Below are 20,646 nucleotides of genomic sequence, written 5' to 3'. Positions count from 1 at the left end.
CTCTGACATTTATTCATTCTTTGTCTCCATCCTCACAAATACTTTGGAGAGGCATGAAAGCTAGTAAAGATATACTTTGAGGTGAACCTTTGTTTGAACAGTAGGTTTCTCAATAATTTTACCCTTTAAAAAGGGAATCTTCATGGAGTATGCATTTGGTCTAGTAATTTAGACACTGGTTGGGACACCCATGTCCCCCATCTAGTGCCTGGGTTCCATACCCAATTCTGGGTCTTGATTCCAGTTGCCTGCATACCCTGGGGAGCAAAAGTGATAGCTCAAATAATTGGGTCCCTGCCACCCTAGGGGACACTTGGATTGAGTTCCTGGCTCTAAGTTTTGGCCTTAATCTGGGACCAGGCTTTGCAGGCATTTGGGGGAGTGAACCAGCATATGGATGATCTCTGTCTGTCTGTCTCTTTCTGTTTCTCAAATAAATAAATGATGGGACTCATAACAGTTTTTTGAAGAGGCTATTCATACCAAAACAAAATGAAAATATTTTTGATAACATTTGTAGTGAGGCTTTAAGTGTAACTTACCAAGATTGTTTGGTCATGAAGGTGAGAAAAAACAAGAGTAGGCCTAAAAATGAAGAGAAAGCACAAACTATTAAACAAAGAAAAAAAGTCTTTTTTGAGAATGATTAATTATTATTACTTTTTTTAGGAAAGTTGAAGGAAATAACTTTTTTTAAGGATTTCTTTATTTATTTGAAAGTCAGAGTTACACAGAGAGGTAAGGAGAAGCAGAGAGAGAGAGAGGGGGAGAGAGAGAGAGAGAGACAGAGAGGTCTTCCATCCACTGGTTCACTCCCCGTTTGGCCACAATGGCCAGAGCTGTGCTGATCCAAAGCCAACAGCTTCTTCCAGGTCTCCCACGTGGGTGCAGGGGCCTAAGGACTTGGGCCATCTTCTACTGCTTTCCCAGGCCATAGCAGAGAGCTGGATCGGAAGTGGAGCAGTCGGGGCTCGAACTGACGCCCACATGGGATGCCAGTGCTTCAGACCAGGGTGTTAACCCGCTGCACCACAGCGCCGGCTGCTATTATTATTATTTCTTAAAAAAAAAAAAAGCCAACATTTATTTGGGAGGCAGAGGGAGAGAGAGAGACAGCTGGAGAGAGAGTTCCCATCTGCTCACCGAACGCACAATGGTGGGGGGGGGGGTGGGCAAGGCTGAAGCTGGGAGCAGGGAGGAGCAGGCATGCAGTGTGGGGCTCGCACAAGGGGGCAGGAACTCAGTAAATTGAGCCATCCTTGCTGCCTCCCAGGGTCTGTGTTGGCAGGAAGCTGGAGTTGGGAGCTGAGCTGGGATGCATCCCAGGCATTACAATGTGGGCTTAGGGCGACTTAACTGTTAGGCCAAACAACCAGCCCACATCCGTTGGGTTCTTTAAACAGCCCTTCTGTAACTTATAATTTATTTAAAACTTCAAGTTTGATGTCTATATTAGCATAGCTGTTATACAATAACCTCTCTGTCAAACTTTTAGAAATAAAATAAATGTTATTTCCAATGGTTCATGTAATTACATATGGAAGTTCAATATATATGAATTTATGCCATGAATGCTTACAATGTTGACCTTTAAAACTTAGTTTCTTAAAAGAAATGTGAAATTTACACTCCTTTTCAGATCTGATTTATGTAGGATAAAATCTAGTGCTCATCAATATATAAAAAACATTCCAATGGGATTGACTAGAGGAATACATTATATATAATTAACTGAATTTCGTGTTGACTTGTTTGCTATCATTAGATAAAATATGTATACCTCAAAAGAGCATTGGCCTATGTCTTGGTCTTAAAACAATATATGGGCTGGTACCGCGACTCACTAGGCTAATCCTCCGCCTTGCAGCGCCAGCACACCGGGTTCTAGTCCCGGTCGGGGTGCCGGAGTCTGTCCCGGTTGCCCCTCTTCCAGGCCAGCTCTCTGCTGTGGCCAGGGAGTGCAGTGGAGGATGGCCCAAGTCCTTGGGCTCTGCACCCCATGGGAGACCAGGAGAAGCTCCCGCCATCGGATCAGCGCGGTGCGCTGGCCGCAGCGCACTGGCCACGGCAGCCGTTGGAGAGTGAACCAACGGCAAAGGAAGACCTTTCTCTCTGTCTCTCTCTCTCACTGTCCACTCTGCCTGTCAAAACAAAACAAAACAAAACAAAACAAAACAAAACAATATGTGAAAATGTGTTTAGCCTTATTTAAAGCAAACATTCTGATACAGTTGCGGGTTAGTCAGTTTTGGTGATAGGTTATACAGAATGATGGTGCTACCGAGTGAAAAGCAAAAAGCTCTAATACTTGAGCAAAGTTTTCAGTTTTCCACCCATTCCACCTGGTCAACGCCAGGTGATCTGCATTCTCCTTTCCAGTTCTGCTACTGCTAGACTATAAAAGCTCTTCCTGTTCATCTGCAGCCTGAAAAGTAGTAAAATGACGGGAGTATAAAGGGAACGGCCACTTTAATCCCATGGCTTTCTAGATTTGTCAGCCTTTTCATCTGCTCACTTTTGAAGGTTTACTCCTTTCTCCACTTCCCCCACTGGCGTAAGCTTAAGCCTTTATAGGATCTTAGAAGCCATGACCCTTCCATGTGAAGTTGTCTGACCTGTCTTTTAAACAGTTATTACATTGAGGAGAAAACTTTCTGACGGCGATTAGGTGAAAGTCATTCAGCCTCTCCTTTGATTGAGCAGCTTTGCTGGGAGCAGCATGTTTATAGCCTAATAAAATAATCATGGCGGCCCAGCGCTAATCCGCCCCCAGCAGGGCCGGTAACCCATATGGGTGCCGGTTCGAGTCCCGGCTGCTCCACTTCAGATCCAGCTCTCTGCTAATGGCCTGGGAAGGCAGTAGAGGATGGCCCCTGCACCCACATGGGAGATCCAGAGGAAGCTCCTGGCTCTTGGCTTCAGATCGGCGCAACCGCAGCCGTTGCGGCCATTTGGGGGATGAACCATCGGATGGAAGACCTCTCTTTCTCTCTCTCTCTCTCTCTGCCTTTGCCTCTGTAACTTTGCCTTTCAAATTAATCAATCTTTTAAAAAAAGTTCTTTTTAAAAAAGGATATATGAGGGTGAAGATCTTTGTTCAAGACACTGTTAAGCAGAAAACATAGATTACAAATATTTATAAATATTATTATATGGCCATTTAAAAATTATTTTATTTATTTGAAAGGCAGGGTTACAGAGAGGGAGAAGCAGAGAAAGAAAGAGGTCTTCCATCTGCTGGTTCTGGCTGAAACAGCCAGGGCTGGGCCAGGTGGAAGCCAGGAGCCTGAATCTTCTTCCAGATCTTCCACAGGGGTGCAGGGACCCCAGCACTTGGGCCATCTTCTGCTGACTTCCCAGGTGCATTAGCACGGAACTGATTTGGAAGTGAAGCAGCCAGGACTCGAACCAGTGCCCACATGGGATTCTGGCACTGCAGGCGGTGGCCTTGCCGGCTATGCCACAGCTCTAGAATATATGGCCATTTTTGTAAAACAAGCACACACACACACACACACACACACACACACGAGGGGTCTCCAAAATATGTTTTATGAGAGAAAAAAAAAGACACATAGATTTCAAAAGTTTTGCCCCAACATACATTTTGTCTTTAAACTTGTTTAGAAGTCTATTTTTATTTTATTTGAAAGGTAGAGAGACAGAGCCAGGTGCTCCATTCCGTGGTTCCTTCCTCAAATTTCTGTAATAGCCAGGGCTGGGTCAGGCCAAAACCAGGAACCCAGAGCTCAGTCGAGATTTTCCATGCATGGGGGACAACACGGACAGCTCAGCTGGCTGGGTCCTGCCAGCCCGTGGGAGACTCCGACTGGACTCCTGGCTCCCGGCCTCGGCCTGGCCTGGCCTGGCCCGGCTGTTACCGGCATCTGAGGAGTGAACCAGCAGATAGGAGCTTTCTCCTTCTGTCTCTCCACTCCTCTCTCATCTCTCTACTTCTTCTTCTTCTTCTTTTTTTTGTAATTGGAAACTACAGAATGTTGGCAAGAAGGTGGAGGGATTGCAATCCTCACATATTGCTGGTGAAAATTGAAAAGTACTATAGCTGCTGGGGAAAATAGTTTGGCAGTTCCCCAAAGAGTTAAACATAGAATTACCATACGATCCAGCAATTGCATTCCTAGGTATATTACTTAAAGAACTGCAAACAGGGACCGGAACAAATACTTACCTACACAGACTCATAGGATTCTGGGTGGCATCATTCACAATAGCTACAAGGTGGAAACAGCCCCAGTGTCCACTGATGGCTGAGTGGAGAAAGGAATTACAGCATGTACATACCATAGTGTTATGGGCAGAACAGGACGTGGCTCCCTGTGAGAGATGTCTGAAGCCGAAGTCTTGTGCTAATAGTGAATGGATCAGCTTGGATGGTTGATGGATTAGGGAGGAGGCTTGAGGCAGAGGGAAGTGATCACCTGGTTGCCGGGTGGAGCCCTGTGATGGAGCCTGATGGCCTTAAGAGGCCACACAAAGGGAGATGCAGAGTGTGCTCCCTGGGTCTGTCTGCTTCCTGCCTCACCACTGCCAGCCTCCACCACATGCCAGGCTAGTGGAGCTGCCCAGTCTTGGACCGTGAGAGTCTCCGAGCCATAAGCTGAGATAAACCTGCCCTCCCAATTTGGTCCTCTCGGGTGCTATATAGTTAAGGGAATAGGCAGCTGGGGCCGGCGCTGTGGTGCAGTGGATTAATGCCCTGGCCTGAAGTGCCAGCATCCCATATGGGCACCAGTTTGAGACCCAGCTACTCCACTTCCGATCCAGCTCTCTGCTGTGGCCTGGGAATGCAGTAGAGGATGGCCCAAGTCCTTGGGCCCCTGCACCTGCATGGGAGACCTGCATGGGAGACCTGCATGGGAGACCTGCACGGGAGACCTGGAGGAAGCTCCTGGCTTCGGACTGGCACAGCTCTGACCATTGCAGCCAATTGGGGAGTGAACCAGCGGATGGAAGATCTCTCTCTTTGCCTCTCCTCTCTCTGTGTAACTCTGACTTTCAAATAAATAAATAAATAAATCTTAAAAAAAAAAAAAGGGACAGGCAGCTGATACATGCGAGGGGACTATTAGCCTTAAAAAGGAACAAAGTACGGATGCATGTTAAACTGTGGATGAACTGTAAAACTACTAAGCCAAGAGAAGTCAGAAGCAAAGGTCATGTATGGCCTGATTGCATGTATACGACATATCTGGAATTACAGTCCACACAAGCAGCGCAGACTGGTGGTTGCCAAGGGCTGTGAGTGAGGGAGAAACTACAAGTACAGGGTTTCCTTTTGCAGTGATGACAATGTTTTAGAACTAGCTAGAAGTCGCAGGTGGAGCCAGTGTTATGGCGTAGCAGGTTAAGCCACTGCCTATGATGCTGGCATCCCATATGGGCACCTGTTGAAGTCCTGGCTGCTCCACTTCTGATCCAGCTCTCTGCTACGGCCTGGGAAAGCAGTAGAAGATGGCCCAAGTCCTTGGGCCCCTGCACCTACATGGGAGACCTGGAAGAAGCTCCTGGCTCCTGACTTCAGCCTGGCCCAGGCGTTATCATTTTGGCCATTTGGGGAGTGAACCAGCAGATGGAGATCTCTCTCCCTCTCTGTAACTGTGCCTTTAAATAAATAAATAATCCTTTTTAAAAAATGGTAGTTGCAGAACATTGTGAATGTACTAATTGTTCCCTTTGAAATGGTTTAGTTGTGTATTCAAATAATTTTTATATAATGCATCTTTTATATATATATTTGTGTGTGTGTGTGTGTGTGTGTGTGTGTATAATCCAGGACACATTATGCTCATAGTCTGAGGCAGAATTGTATTTTTGCCTTCTTGCTTATTTTCTTTTAATGAATTTAAATTTGTTCATGATGAGGACAACTCATTTTCCAGAAAGTACCACGGTGTGTGGTATCCTGGCACCCTCCTCCATTTCTGGAAGCTCATGCTGCAGTTCTGTGGACGCACCTGATGACCAGCAGCCGTCCCTTGTACCTTTCTGGATGACTGGCAGTGTTTCTATTTGGTTTGGTTTCAAAATGTTCCAAGTCCAGATGAAGCAGAGGAGAAGGCCAGAGAGGAATCGCATATGGACAATTCTCCTGTGGCAGGAGATCCAGGCCGTGCAGTGAGGGTCAGGGGAGGCCTTCCAGCCCCTTCCTGACTGCCCTCGATGGGAAGAGGGAAGAGCCCGTGCCGTGTTTTGCACCTGCTGCGAGCCTGCTGCTCAAGCCTCTGCATCTGTACCCGCTTCTGTGAGCTAACGCACAGGTGGGACTGTCCTAAAGATGCTTTGTCTCTTCCAGGCCACGACCCCACGCGGGTGCTGTGTTTCATTCTGTGGACGGCTCCCAAGGCGGTGACCAACTCTTGCCCCTCTTTGTGTAATGACTCTGGTCAGCCTCCCAGCTTTTGAGCCTGAGTGTGCCTCGAGAAATGCCCAAGCCCCAGCCAGGTTGATTCTAGAGGGCAGAGCAAGGCCTGGCTTCCCTGAAGTTCACATGAGGGTGTGGCGGGCGGGGGAGCGGACAGCACAGCTCTGAGCAGCCTCCGAGTTCTCACTCTTCCACCTTCCTGGCGCTATCTGAACATCTCGTCCACCGTCAGCATTCCTCTCTCACACCAGACACTCACGTGTTTTAGGACTTCTTATTCTCTTACCTGGTTGGGTTCAGAACACTTTGTTAAGATGATCTCTAACGGAAACCCAAAAACAAAAATATGGTAAAGACTAATTAGGAGTTCCATGTACCTCTAAGGTCCAATACTTAATTCTTTGGGCAGACAAACACAATTGCGTTTCTAAGTGCATTTGGAGTATGTCCTTTATCCTAAATTATCACCTCCACCATGGAAGTGAAGCAGTGAACTTCATTCCATTTAAGGTAAATCCCTTTCCAAACTGTCTCCTAATAATGAGAATCTGGACCACGCAATCTCTTAATTTCTTGCTTTGGGTTAACCTTGTAGCCAAACTTGCTTCCAGAAGTATTGGCTGCAGCTTCTGTAAGGCTGACACAATCTCTGGGGGAGAAGGCCCTCCCTGGGTGGAAGAGACAGCTGCCAGCTTCCATGTCGGATGGAGGACAGCGACTCGGGCAGGAAGCGCCTTGTCTTCACCCGTGAGTTACTTAGATACTTCGTTATTGCAGTACTTTCAAGAGAACTAGGTCAGCAGTTTAAATAATCAATAGCTACCCAAGGGCCTTGCTTTTTGACTCTGTATTTGGGTGGGTTCTGGACAAATGACAGTATTTCAGTATTTTTAATTTCTCATCTTTGAAAAATGGATAGTTGTTTCAGAGAGCCTAAAATCCACCAGTAAAAATCTTGACTCATTTACAAAATTGTTGTTTTACAGTTTAAGTGCAGCCTTTGGGGTTGGGAGGAGGAACGGCTTATCAATATCAGCCAAAATGTAAAGTGCAAAAAAAATTAAAATGCAAGTGTCTTTTGACTCCACAATTCTAAGCTTTCTACCCTAAGCCCTACACATGCCTGAGAGAAAGGCACACAGATGTTCACTGCAGTAGTCAGAAATCACAAACAACCTCAATGTCCATCAGTGAGGGAATCATCAAACATATTAAGAAGGGTCAAACTAGAGGATGGGATTTATGTCTGAATTATGCTACTAAAGAGAAAAATCCATACACCAGAAACATCTGCAAGACCTCTAACCGCTTGAGCGGGGGATTGCAGAGCCCCCACAAACTTGCCCACTATTCCTGGCGCTCACTTGTGTCTAGGCCTATAGCACCACTTCTTCCTTTTCAGTGGACACTTAAGACACTGTTATTCAGAAGGGCCAGACCAAGGGACATCCTGCAAAGTAGATGTGACTGCGTTTCCTCTCAGTATCATCTGTTCAAGACTGAAGCCCACTGCATGATGGGCCGTGCCTCTTCTGCAGCGTGGCTAAGTCATGTTTCTGCCATTGTGTGGTGTGTATTTCTGTGCCCTAGCATATCATGAAACAACAGCATTTCTAGAACAGGGCAAGTTTGCCTCCCAACTCCAGGGAGCAATTTGGCTCAGGCCCAGGGAATTTCCCAGTCATGGCCAATGGTAGCACAGCCCTGCTGTTAGAGGAGGCTAAGAAAATGAATCACCTTGCAGCTTTTGTTGGATAGCCAGTCAAACCTTTTTGTGGCTGTTATCATTTTGCGGTATTTCAAGGGTCACTAGGAAGTGATTTAAAGCACAAACATGAAAAGTAACTACTTCCACAATCCCTTAATAATGCAGCCTGTATACCAGCCAATGGCTCACACATAACCGTTAATTTGACTTAGGCTAATGTGATGTTCAGATTTGCGTCTTCCATACACTCACACCAGAAATACCTACTTCAGCTCTTTTCAGAGTGCATGTTGAACCAAACAGATCTAGATTTGAGCTCTGCCAGCTTATGTAACAAGACAGTGGCCACATCTTTCATTCAGTATTTTGTCTCTCCCATGCAGTTTTCAACATAGATCCCACTATAACATCTGAGCACAGGGAAGAGTCTGTTAAACTGGCACTGTGTCACTCATGTACTTTCCCTGAATTTATCATTTCTTACTCCTGTGGGGCACAGGACACATGACTTCCTTTTTAAGATGTCATTCTAAGAAAACACCAACACTTCCCTGGAAGATCACAAGTACCTAACCAGTCATCAGCCTCTCTATGGTTGTTGCCGTCCACTGACTTGGTTATATCTTTAACCCCTTTGTGATCCACTTGCTCCTGGCTTTTTATATACTTTTGTTAAATCATCTCATTATAGCTAGTTTTTATCCCTTACCTAATTGCCCTTCATACACCTGAGCTTTGGATATCCAAGTTTAATAGGATACTAAACAGCAGTTAGTTTTCAGATACTAAGGGAGTTTGTCAACTTTTCTGTCAAGACCTTAAGCAAGTTAAGTAATCCCAAATACTGTTCCCACGGTCAGTTTCTTAAAAATGGCACACACCCACCAAGTTTTAAGAAAAGGCGACTTCATTTTCAAATGGATTGCTTCCTAGCACCACATGAGAAGCTGACAATGGCGGTTCTATATAGAAACTTCTGTCAAAATCACATTAAATAATTGTTCCCTTTGACTCAGTTTGATAAAATTTGACACAACTGCTGCATTTCTCTTGAGGTCCTTGTTCAGCTTGAAACCTGATACAGGCTTTGATTTATCATCATTAGCACTGCTTCTTTCATGTGCCTTGCTTTTAAAAAATCTTGTTTAACAGTTCTGAAAGTAAAATTGGTTTTCTCCCATTTAAATACAGCATTCTGAGTACTTGGAATGTTTGCTAAAACCTGTTTTTATCAGCCCAATAACCTATTTAAAAGCATAAAGTGACTATTTCTAACGGGAATCCTTTGTCAGCCCTCATATTTAAAGGGTGCTGCTAAGCCATATTATTGGAAACAGAATCTATAAGAAAATCTTAAAATTCTTAAGTGAAAGCCATTTAACTAATATTTAAAACCTCTGCAATTATTAGTTTATTAGTATCATCCAGGACTCAGGTGTTCAGTGTTCCTCCTGAAATTACATCAACAAATGCAAATGGAAAGAATCCAAGTCAAAATTATATAACAAAACAGCACTCCATCACAAAAGCGTGTAAAATTACAAGAACGCTATTTTAAAACACTGGCACTTTAAGAGAACGATAATCTCAAAAACCACAAAATTGCCAAATTGTTCCCTAAACTGCTAAGTAGATAAACATGACTGTAATGAATGAGCTTGGATTTTGTAAAGAAAAATCAAATAAATTGGATAACTCACACGAGACACTAAGTTTTAAGTGTCTTCCTTCTCAAGTGGCCACTTGATTTAATAAAGGGGCAAGCCACAATATAGGAAAATATACCCTCCTTTGAATGTGGCTTCATCATTTCAAAAAGCTGGCCCAGTTAATTAAAGCTACTTTTAATGGAGTCTCATATTTCCTGAGCAGTCCATATTTAGATAAATGGGAGAGACATGGACAGCCAGCACTTTCGTAGCCTTCACCAGGACTAATGGACAACAAAAACTACTTCCTATGGCAGTCTTGTATTTTAAGCTCACGCTTTTGGGGATACATTCTCAGGTCTTCTTTAATGTGGGAACTGCAAAATATAACTGCCATTACATGGTAATGGGAGTTAAATATAGAATCCTCAGGTAAAGATTAGAACATACTTTTCTACTAGTCCTTCAAGGACAGACTTTCAAAATGTTTGATTCTAATAATCCCATGCTATGAACAGACTGGTTACTCTTCACTCGTAAATGTAAGTGGGTTATGTGAAATCTGTTATCAGCTGATCAAGATTTTGTCGTTTCAGTTACCGATGACAGCGATCTCAATTCAACTTCTATTACCCCATCATGATATGCAGGGTGTGTAGACAAAAGCTTTTTATCTAACTACATGAAAAGAGAAAACACTGTAATAATTAATGTGATCCAAAATTGGCAAAAGACTAGCTTCCCCTTAAGAAGAAAAATTTCAGACCTATGAAAAGGACAACAATACTAATAAAAAAAATTGTATTTACTTAGAAGCATTCAGAATGTCAACAAAACAGCTGCAACTTTTTTTTTTTTTGCAATTACAGAGTGGTATTCAGTTAACAGAACAACAATTATTTCGTATAAGCTGCATCAGAGACAACTGAAGATGAAAAAACTACCGTCCCCATATATAACTAATTTGTGCTGTGCACCAACAAGAACCTGCTTTAAATTTCCATGCCAATTTACAACCCCCATACTGTACCAGGCAAGGTTAGTGGCTATTGAAAATACCACCAGGACAGGGCTATCTAAAGACACATTCGGTAGTGTGTTAACTATACAAAAAAAGACACTGTACAGTTTAAAAACAAATCTTACACAGCCTTACATTTCAATTTTTTTTCTTTAAAAGGAGTGAGTTGTGTACAGGGGGGTTAAATGCTTTATAGACAAGAAAAAAAAACTGCGCTAGAACCAACTTATTCATCATCATCATCTTCTTCTTCATCTTCATCTTCCTCGTCTTCCTCTTCCTCCTCATCCTCTTCGTCTTCTTCATCCTCCTCCTCTTCCTTCTTTTTCTTGCTCTTTTCAGCCTTGACGACTCCCTTTTTCGCTGCATCAGGTTTTCCTTTAGCTCGGTATGCAGCAATATCCTTCCAAAATAAAGGCAGGAGAAAAAAGGAGATGGGGAAGAGAGAAGAGTTAAGTAAAAGGGAGAAAAACAGAAACAACATGGCAGAACTGAGAAAAACTAACAACTCAGTTACCCGGAAATACCACGTATCTATACCCACTTCAACTTCACAAATAAAAACTGCAAAACATGCACATCAAGTACTGAGCTAATTACAATCAACAACCTGTGACTTATGAAATGGTCTAATATTTGCAGAGCTGTGCCTCACTGAGGTGTAATCATGTACCGCATCCCAACTCTAGTTTATTACAACCAGATCGCAGAGACTTTGATTAAAGGGTAGACACTGCCACCTTCTGAATGCAAAAATGCATTCTACAGGTTTATACTGCCAGACCCCAACTCACAGCAGAAAATGCTAACTTCAAAAAAAGGGGGCAACTTTTCAGTAAGCATGCAACTGGATTAAGAAACATTTAGAAATACATATTTTTTAAGAATAAATAACTACAAAAGCTAAAATTTAACTTCAAGTACTTAGTATTTCAATTTAAAGTATAGGAGATATAGCTTTTTTTTAAGCTACACAGATCAACAAACTTGAAATTTAACCATACAAGCTTTTGTTGTGTTATCTAAAGGAACACATGTTTCAGGGCATGTCCATGAAACCCAGAACTGGTATTAACTTTGTCCAGCTTAGTTTTTTGTTCTATCTGATCATTTTAGAACAGTAATTGCTCTTGCAAAGTAATCACCAAAATCTCCACATTCATAAATTTGGAGACAATGTGGACTATCAAGACCAACTTAAATATACAGCCTTTACCTATGCCTACAGTTTTGATTCTCCATATTTGAAATACGGAGAAGCACTTCTTAATAGTTACACTAAACACTATTATAGCTCGAACTCTTGGAAATCCATAAGGAAACAGGAAATCAGGATGAGGAGTCCAGCATGATCATCCAACACGTGGCACGTCCGACACCGCACCAGCAAACCCACACACTTCTTACCTTCTCGTACTTTTCCTTCAGCTTGGCAGCCTTCTTCTCGTAGGGCTGCTTGTCATCTGCAGCAGTGTTATTCCACATCTCTCCCAGTTTCTTTGCAACATCACCAATGGACAGGCCAGGATGCTCTCCTTTGATTTTGGGGCGATACTCAGAACAGAACAAGAAAAAGGCCGAACTGAAAGAGCAATGTGAAGATGTTAAGGAGAACAGATCACACACAAATGCTATCAAATGGGGACTGCAGCACTAGACAAACCGCTGCCTACTTCTACTATGCATTTAAGAAGGTGCAAATATTAGCATATGCTAACTAACCCTCAGCTACCCAGAACAGCGTAGTTTCTTAATTTAGCCTAGTTAGAACTCCAGAACATCTGCAAAGTATTATTTTTCATTAAATAATAGGACAAAATCCTATTAGGGGATGCGCTCAGCAAAGGATGCGAGTGTCTAATTCTACGCACTCTGCTTCACACCCCCATCCAACTGTTTTAGTTAACTACCAAATTTGACCATAAGACACATCTTCAAAACTTAAAAAGAGGCAAAATACTTACGGAGGCCTCTTGGGCGCATTGGGATCCTTGAACTTCTTTTTTGTCTCCCCTTTAGGAGGGATATAGGTTTTCATTTCTCTTTCATAACGAGCCTTGTCCGCCTTTGCCATGTCTTCAAATTTTCCCTTCTCTTTAGCAGACATGGTCTACAAAAGAATTATTTGTAAGCTAAAGTTGATAAAGAAGTTTTACTGTTTATGGACGCACATTATGAAAATAGCCAGCTAGCCCCCCCCATCCTAATTTGGAAATCATTAACTGTTTTATGATCTTGTTGGTGTGCTTTAAAGGCCTCTTACCTTCCACCTCTCTGAGCACTTCTTAGAAAACTCTGAGAAGTTGACGGAAGCATCTGGGTGCTTCTTCTTATGCTCCTCCCGGCAAGTTTGCACAAAGAATGCATATGATGACATTTTGCCTCTCGGCTTCTTAGGATCTCCTTTGCCCATGTTTAGTTATTTTTCTTGTGGAGAAAAAAAAAGTGTTTGCACGTTAGCAATGAAATGGTGACATTTAAGAGCTTAAAGTGCTTAGGGTCTGCACGAAAATCAAGGTACCAGTTACAGCAATGGTAGCCAATTCCTAGAAGGGGCTACGCCAAGTTAAAAAACAAAAAACGAAAAAACACCCGATCCTTCGGGGAGCGATCTAAGTCCAGATACAAGGGCATACACACACACACACACACACACACACACACAGTATTCGTGATTCAGCTGCCTGGGTCTGTTCTGAGTCCCTCAGCCCAGTCATCCAAACAGGTCTGCAAATTCCCAACACCCTTTTTAACCAACAAACCCAAAGGTCAGAAAACTCACGCTGCCCATGTGTGGATCTGCCCTAAGCAAAGGAACAAGCGAGCCTGAGTGTGAGTAAACCCTTCCAAGTGAGGAGGCCTAAAAAAAAAAAAAAATCGCCCTGCATCTAAAGTTTTCCCAATTGCTTAAAAAAAAAAAAAAAATCCTCTTTGCAGCAAACTTCGCCGGGAGCAGGGAGGAGCCGCGGGGCTCCTGCGCGAGCGCCCGGGCTGGGGCGGCGGCGGCGGCTCCGCTTCCTATCGCTTTGGCCCCGAGATGTGTTTCTGCCCTGACTAAACACGTCCGGTCTGAAGTTTCTCCGAGTAAACAAGGATGAGGGACAAAAGCCACTCCTGCGCGGGGCTCGCGGGCCCCCTCCCCCGCTCCCGCCCCGACGGGGGCGCGTTGCTCGGGCCCCTGCGAGTTGGGGGGACTCCCGCGCGGGGGCCCGCAACTCCGGCGGGCGGCGGCGGCCGCGCGCCGAGGCGAGGGCCGGCGGCAGCGCGGGCTCGGCTCGCAGGCCCGAGGCCGCCACGTGCGCCCGGAAGGCCCCGCAGGCTCGCTCGCGCCGCCGCCCCCATTTTGTCAGGCGCGGCGCGCAGGGAGAGAGAGAGAGAAGCCCCGCTCGAAATGGGGGCTGGCTCCGCCCGCGGCCGCCGGGGCCGGCGCACGGAATGGCCGCTGCGCGTCTTCCCCGCCTGCGCCGCCGCCGCCGCGAGGGCGAGCGCGAATATGGCTCCTTCCCTTTGTGTGTGTATGTGTGTGTGTGTGTGTGTGAGAGCGCGAGTGTGTGGTGCGAGTGCGGGCGGCGGCGGGCGGGGTGCGCGCCGCGCTCTGGCGCACACACTCGGCCATTACAGGCCGGGGGGAGGGGCGGGGGGCGCGCGGCCGGGCCCTCCCCCCACCGCTCCCCTCCCCCCGCCGGGTGGGGGCCGCCGCGCGCGGGCCCACCCGCCCGCCGCTCCCCGGCTCCCTCCGCGCGGCCCGCGCGCCCCGCCGCCCCCGCACGGAGGACGCGGGGCTGTGAAAAGAGGGAGGAAAAAAAAAGTTGCCTCGGAACTGCTGCGCCCAGCTCCCCCGCCCGCCCGCCCGCCCGCCTTGTTTTCTCTCCAGCCAGCAGCGCCGGGCCCGAGTCAGCCATGTTCCAGCGAGCGCAGCGGCGCCGCTCCCCCCCGCCGCCGCCGCCGCCGCCGCCGCGCCCGGGCCGAGGCCGGGGCCCGCACCGCCGCCCCCGGCCCACCCGCGCCGCCCTCGCCCGCAGCGGCGCGCCCCGCCCGCCCGCCCAGCGGCCCGGCCCGGCCGCGCTCCCCGCCGGCGTCCGGGCTCGCTGCGGCGGCCGCGGCGGCCAATGCAGCCCGGGAAGCGCCGCCGCTGCCCGCCGCCGCCGCCACCGCGCCGCGCCGCCGGCCCCGCCGCCCCGGCCGCGCTCCGCGCACGCCGCCCGCCCGAACGCTCGGCCCGGGGGGCCGACACACGCTAACAATTTTAATTAAAAAAAAAAATTTTTTTTTTGCGCCAGTCAGCGCGGACGCCACCGGGGGTGGAAAGTCGTGGGGCGCAGGGCTCCCGGCGCCTCAGGCAGCCTGAGGGCCGGGGCTCCGGCGCGGGGCAGCGTCCCCGGCGCCCCGGCAGAGGCTCGCTCCGTGCGCAGTTCCCCCCACGGTCCCCCCTCATTTGCCTTTGTGTGGATCCTGACCCGCCGGCTCCCGGCCGCGGGGATCCGGCCGCCGCGCGGGCAGGGGAGCTGCCGGAGGCGCTCTCCCCGCCGCGGCGCTGCCCCAGACTCACCCTCAGCGAGGCACAGAGTCGCCCAGTGCCCGTCCGGCTCTCACTTGCCCCGGCGCTGTCTCTATGGAGCTCAATGTACTGCAATGGCTGTGAGAGCGGGAGCCAGACGCAGCCTCCTCACTCTCTCCGCTCTGTAACATTACTCTCCAGCCAGCGCGCCTCCTATTGGCTACCGCCAACTCACGGGGCCCGCTCATTGGTCCGATACCTCCCATTGTCCTGACCAGAGCCCGTTTGCTATTGGCTGTCTCCGGGGACACGTCATCAAGGATTGAAACAGCGCGCAAATCTGAATGTGTGTGTATGCCGGGCAAAGAGGCTGAGGCGGGAGAGGCAGAGGCAGAGGCAGCAGCTGCTACGGCAAAGCAGAGCTCTATGGTGTATGTGTGCATGTGTCTAACCCAAGCCAGCCCCACACCGGAGCGGCCGCCGGAGCGAAAAGGGCCTGACTTTTCCACAAGTGTCTCCAACTCCTCAGGCAAAAGAGACACCCACAGGCCTCCCCCCCCCTTCCTACCCCACACTCACGCCCAAAGCCGTTGAGATAAGAGGCCCCAGGCTTTGGATGGCGCTTCAGGAGTGGGGGCGACGCTCGAGACCCTTCCCCCCGAGACGGGGGTCTCCGCCCGCGCCGAGGGGCGCGGGCAGCAGCGTCTGGAGCCCCTGCACCCGCCTAGGGTTGCAGATCACCTCAGGTCCCGGGAAAGGCCAGGCTTCTGCAAGAAAGCGATCCCGTGCTGCCAGTGGGTTTTAAAATGCCCCTCTCCCGGGCTCCGAAGCCGTCCCGCCAGGCTCGCCGAGCGGCTGGAACCTTCGCTCACCGAGCAGGCATTCGGTTTCACCCCTTTTCTTGGTTTGCTCGAGTTTCACGGCATGTCTCGAACTTTTTATTTAAATACAAAGCACTGTTTAAACTTCCTGGAAATCAAATAATTAATGCCCTGTAATTAAAGCACAGCCACTTCGTTTTGATAGGGGGTAGTATAGCAGGAAATGTGTTGTGAGGGCCTGCTAGAATTAGCAAATTCATTAGAGACCACATTTTTTTAACTGTTTGGCTGTTTTATTTGACCCGGTGTGGATTACTGTTATAATCAAACGAATCCTTGTGATGCTATCTTTTCGTCCCATCGCACCACTTAGTGCATCCCCGTAACTGCTCTAGGATTACAGGGGTTGTGGGTATATTGTTACCCGAAGGATTAGATGCAGGCGGAGGAGGGTGCCTATGCCCAAATCCACGGGCTGTGGCCTCTCCAGCTCGCCAGGCTGGCTGCTCTCCACGACACGCTTAGCCTGCAGGGCAAATGTGCGAGCTGTGCTGGCCAGCTCCGAGGACCGCCGGCTCCCAGCGGCCCTTAGGAAACTGCTCCTAGCTCTGCCTTTTAGCCCGGGCGGACCGCACCCCTGTTCGGTTAAACAGACTTCCCCTTTTTTTTTCTACTCTCTTGATTGTATTTCCTTCACTTCTAAATCCAAAAACCAAGTCCCCCAAAACTAACAGCCTGAAGTTAAGTCACTGACCTTGTGTTAATTTGCTTTTTATATCATTTCTGAACATCCATAACCAAATGTTATTTGTTTAGGAAGCTATTTGAAAATAGGCATGGATCACCTTTGCTGCCCCATAGTTTTGATGTTCATTTTTTTAAAAATACACTCTTGGTCTCAGGGATTGTAGTTTTCATGAATGGACAATGTACCATATATGCACATGAAAAAGACTATAATATTAAAGACTTTATAAATTGATATAATGCACACCCAGTGTTTAAAAACTCAACATCTAAAGTTAACTTTTGTGTTATTTTCAAGTATACTTACCTCTCCCTGCTAGTCAAATTTTATTCTTAAGTTAAAATTTTTTTTAGATTTTTATTTATTTATTTGAAAGTCAGAGTTACACAGAGAGAGAGGCAGAGAGAAAGAGAGCGAGAGAGAGAGAGAGAGAGAGAGATGTCTTCCATCCGATGGCTCACTCCCCAACTGGCCGCAACGGCCGGAGCTGCCCTGATCCAAAGCCAGGAGCCAGGAGCTTCCTCCAGGTCTCCCATACCAGTGCAGGGGGGCCATCTTCCACTGTTTTCCCAGGCCACAGCAGAGAGCTGAATGGGAAGTGGAGCAGCCGAGACTAGAATCAGCGCCCACATGGGATGCCAGTGCTTCAGGCCAGGGTGTTAACCCATTGTGACACAGTGCCGCCCCCTTAAGTTAAATCTTGATATTTATTTCAATCCCATCTGATCTTTTTAATACCTTCTATCATAAGCTATTGATTAGAATGATTAAGATACTTGCAGGTTAACGCCCTGGCCTGAAGCGCCAGCATCCCATATGGCCGCAGATTCTAGTCCCAGCTGCTCCTCTTCCCATCCAGCTCTCTGCTGTGGCCTGGGAGAGCAGTGGAAGATGGCCCAAGTCCTTGGACCCCTGCACCCGTGTGGGAGACCCGGAGGAAGCTCCTGGCTCCTGGCTTCGGATCAGCACAGCTCTGGCTGTTGCAGTCAATTGGGGAGTGAACCATCGGATGGAAGACTCTCTCTGCCTCTCATCTCTGTGTAACTCTCTGACTTTCGAATAAATAAATAAAAATCTTTAAAAAAAGATACTTTCAATGCATCCATATTGCAATTTGCCTATTACTTGAATATGACATCATCAATATTTACCATATTTGTGCTGGTCTACACACTGCCAGTGGTATATGCCAGTTTGCTCCTTCCTACCAGGGTCAATGCAAGGCCACAGGACAAGAGGTGAGCAGTGGGCCCACACACGGTTCCTGTTTTGGCAGGATGGATGGTGAGTCAGAGGCACTAAAACCGAACAGACACAGGTTCAAATCCCAGCTCTGCTAGTAGTAACTAATTGTATGATTTTGGGAAAGGTTTTAAACCTCTTTATGCTTCAGTTTTCTCATTTATAAATTAGAGGCACCCACAAGAGTCTTATAAAATTGAATTTTTCAAAAAAAGCGTAATTATGTTATACAGACCCTTTGACTCCTGCAATCTAGAATACCTCAAAAGTAGTTAACCTTGAGGGTTTTTTAAGTCTTCTTTTGGGTACTCTGCCACCCCCATCCTCACCTCAAACAGTCCTATTGTCCCTCTAGTCTGGTGAGGGGACCTTTATCTATCCCAAATATAACAGAAGCCATTTGAGAAAGAAGAGTTAAAACCTCTAATGCAGGCATTTCATTTGTTATACTTGTTTTTCTCTGGTATAGGCAAGGAAGGACACAAAAAGGAAATGCATTTTGAAATAGACCCTACAACTTCTAGCCCTAATCTTCCAGTCAGGACACTCATTAACTCATGATATTAGAACATTTCCTTCCACATGATTAACCAGAAATTGAGATATATTTTATTTCAACGTTATTGGGTGTTTTCCCCCAAATTACAAAGTTATCTAATTGAAAAAGCCCAAATAACCTCTCCAGTACCCAATTTCGCTGACTGAATTACAGAGCTTCGTTAATACGGTTCATGCCTGCCTTTGATCCCCTCTGGGGCAGGTGAAGCGCAAGGCTACAATATCTTGCACATTAATTACTATACTTACCATTGTAATTACCCAGTTACATGTCTGCTTGGCCTACTGCACTGTGGGGACCCTAGCTTCTCTTTGTATCCCAGGGACCTAGCACAGAGCCTGGCATATAGCAAGGCCTCAAATAAAGTCTGTTGAATAAACAAATTCATTAACTGAAAGCGATTTTGTGGCAAACCATTGTTTTAATCTTCCTTTTCCATCTTTGGGTCTACTTTTTTGAGTCTATAAATTAGGAAGCAGGAAAAGAAAATCAAAGCGAACTTCAAAAAGTACATGGCAGGGGTGGGCAATAGGCCTAGTGGTGGTTAAGATATTCATGTTCCAAATCAGAGTGCCTGGGTTCAATTCCTGGCTCCAGCTCCTAATTCCAGCTTCTTGTCAGTGTGGTCCTTGGGAGGCAGTGGGTGATGGCTCTGGAACCCGAGTCCCTGCTACCTGTATAGGAGACCTGGATTTCGTATCTGGCTTCCAGATGCATTCTGACCCAACCCCTGGCCACTGTGAACACTTGGGTCAAAAAACCAGTGTGAGAGATCCATCTACCTCTCAAATAAATAAAAAAAAATTGGGGAAAAAAGTTTGTGAAAAATGGAATTAAAAGATGTTTATTTTGGTGCAAAAATTTTTGAAATTGATTTTTTTCATAATATGCATTTCCATGAACTTTTTGAAGTCCCTTCATTACAAATTTATTTAATGTAAGCTGCTAAGATTGAGGATAGATGCCAACTGTACCTCATTCATCTAACTTCTAAAGGGGGCTGCAGAGTTAGGGGAGTGAGAAGAGGCTCCAGTCTTAGCAGGGACCAGTTCCCAGGGAGGTCAAGGTTGTTCCTTGTTGGCTACAGCGAACTCTGGCAAGCCAAATAAGAATTTATCACAGAAAGTTGCAAGAATGTCTGCTTCCAACAGGCTTTTGAAACTGAACTCTAATGTAAAAAAAAAAAAAAAAAAATGTACCAAACACAGCCAGGGGGCTCTGAGCTCTCACTGGCTGAAGGATATTGATTCCTTCCCAATGCAACAAGTCCTAAAGCCATGCTGAGTGAATTCTCTGGTCTGCTTCACAGACAGGGCCAGGTTCTGAAAAGGAGTAAGAAACAGTAAACCCGAATGTCTGATGCCGCCAGCCACACCGAGGAGCACAAGCACCGAGAACTATGTTCTGTGCTTTTCGGGGTGGTGAAAATCAAGGAGCGAGGAATGCAGGGTAAGAAGAGAGGGAGGTGTGTGAATTTTAGACTGGCGGTGGGCACCGCAAGCGCATACCCGCTCTGTACCCGGGTCACCCTGCGGGGACCCCTGCGAGCCGAGCCGGCTCAGGCCATTGCTCCCTCTCCCCAGCACTGACGAGGGGGCAGGACTATCATATCAAACTTGAAAGGAGACGAAAGGAACAGGCACAAAGAGCAGAGGCGGAGGGAGAGAGGTGGTGCTCCAGCCACCAGGGCCGCCTTCCCCGAAGCCAGTCAAGGGCTCCCCACCACCGGCCTGGGTCTTCCACCCCAGTGTGGCGTGGAGCGGGGAGAACAGCAGCTTCTGTTGTGAGCAGCACGGATGGCTGAGAAAACGGCCCCAGAGCTATCACCTGTACCAAGCCTTTCTCGAGAATTTAAATATTCTGCTGTCTGCTGGCTAGTGAGGAAGTGCTGTGCCCAACAAAGGGAAGACCTGTTCTTGTGAGTGTGTACACCGTACGTGGAGAAGAAGAAAACCGCAAAAATAAAGCAGATGTGTAGGGGGTGGACATTTGGCTGAGGGTAGGACAGCACTGGGGAT

At 47.1% G+C, this 20,646-nt stretch overlaps 1 protein-coding gene across 4 annotated transcripts in view; it reads right to left on the bottom strand.

Annotated features, from left to right (window-relative positions):
- Positions 1 to 9,477: 9,477 nt before the first annotated feature.
- The window catches only part of HMGB1 (high mobility group box 1), a 157,827-nt gene continuing 146,658 nt past the window's right edge, over positions 9,478 to 20,646 (bottom strand). The window contains exons 1-6 of one of the 4 annotated variants that reach the window (XM_070048313.2): positions 15,310 to 15,447; positions 13,543 to 13,620; positions 13,024 to 13,187; positions 12,725 to 12,870; positions 12,168 to 12,342; positions 9,478 to 11,163 (exon numbers count right to left, since the gene is read on the bottom strand). In XM_070048313.2, the coding sequence (XP_069904414.1) occupies positions 10,987 to 11,163; positions 12,168 to 12,342; positions 12,725 to 12,870; positions 13,024 to 13,173 (648 nt within the window). In that variant the 5' untranslated portion in view covers positions 13,174 to 13,187; positions 13,543 to 13,620; positions 15,310 to 15,447 and the 3' untranslated portion in view covers positions 9,478 to 10,986. Of the gene's footprint in view, positions 11,164 to 12,167; positions 12,343 to 12,724; positions 12,871 to 13,023; positions 13,188 to 13,542; positions 13,621 to 15,309; positions 15,448 to 20,646 lie in introns of those variants that run through there. The other 3 variants (XM_008273516.5, XM_051831724.3, NM_001171281.1) reach the window with 3 other exon arrangements.

Source organism: Oryctolagus cuniculus, chromosome 9 (assembly GCF_051225735.1).
Source record: "Oryctolagus cuniculus isolate XC-2025 breed Fujian yellow rabbit chromosome 9, ASM5122573v1, whole genome shotgun sequence".
Classification (NCBI taxonomy): Eukaryota; Metazoa; Chordata; class Mammalia; order Lagomorpha; family Leporidae; genus Oryctolagus; species Oryctolagus cuniculus.
This window is presented reverse-complemented; position numbering and strand designations above follow the sequence as displayed.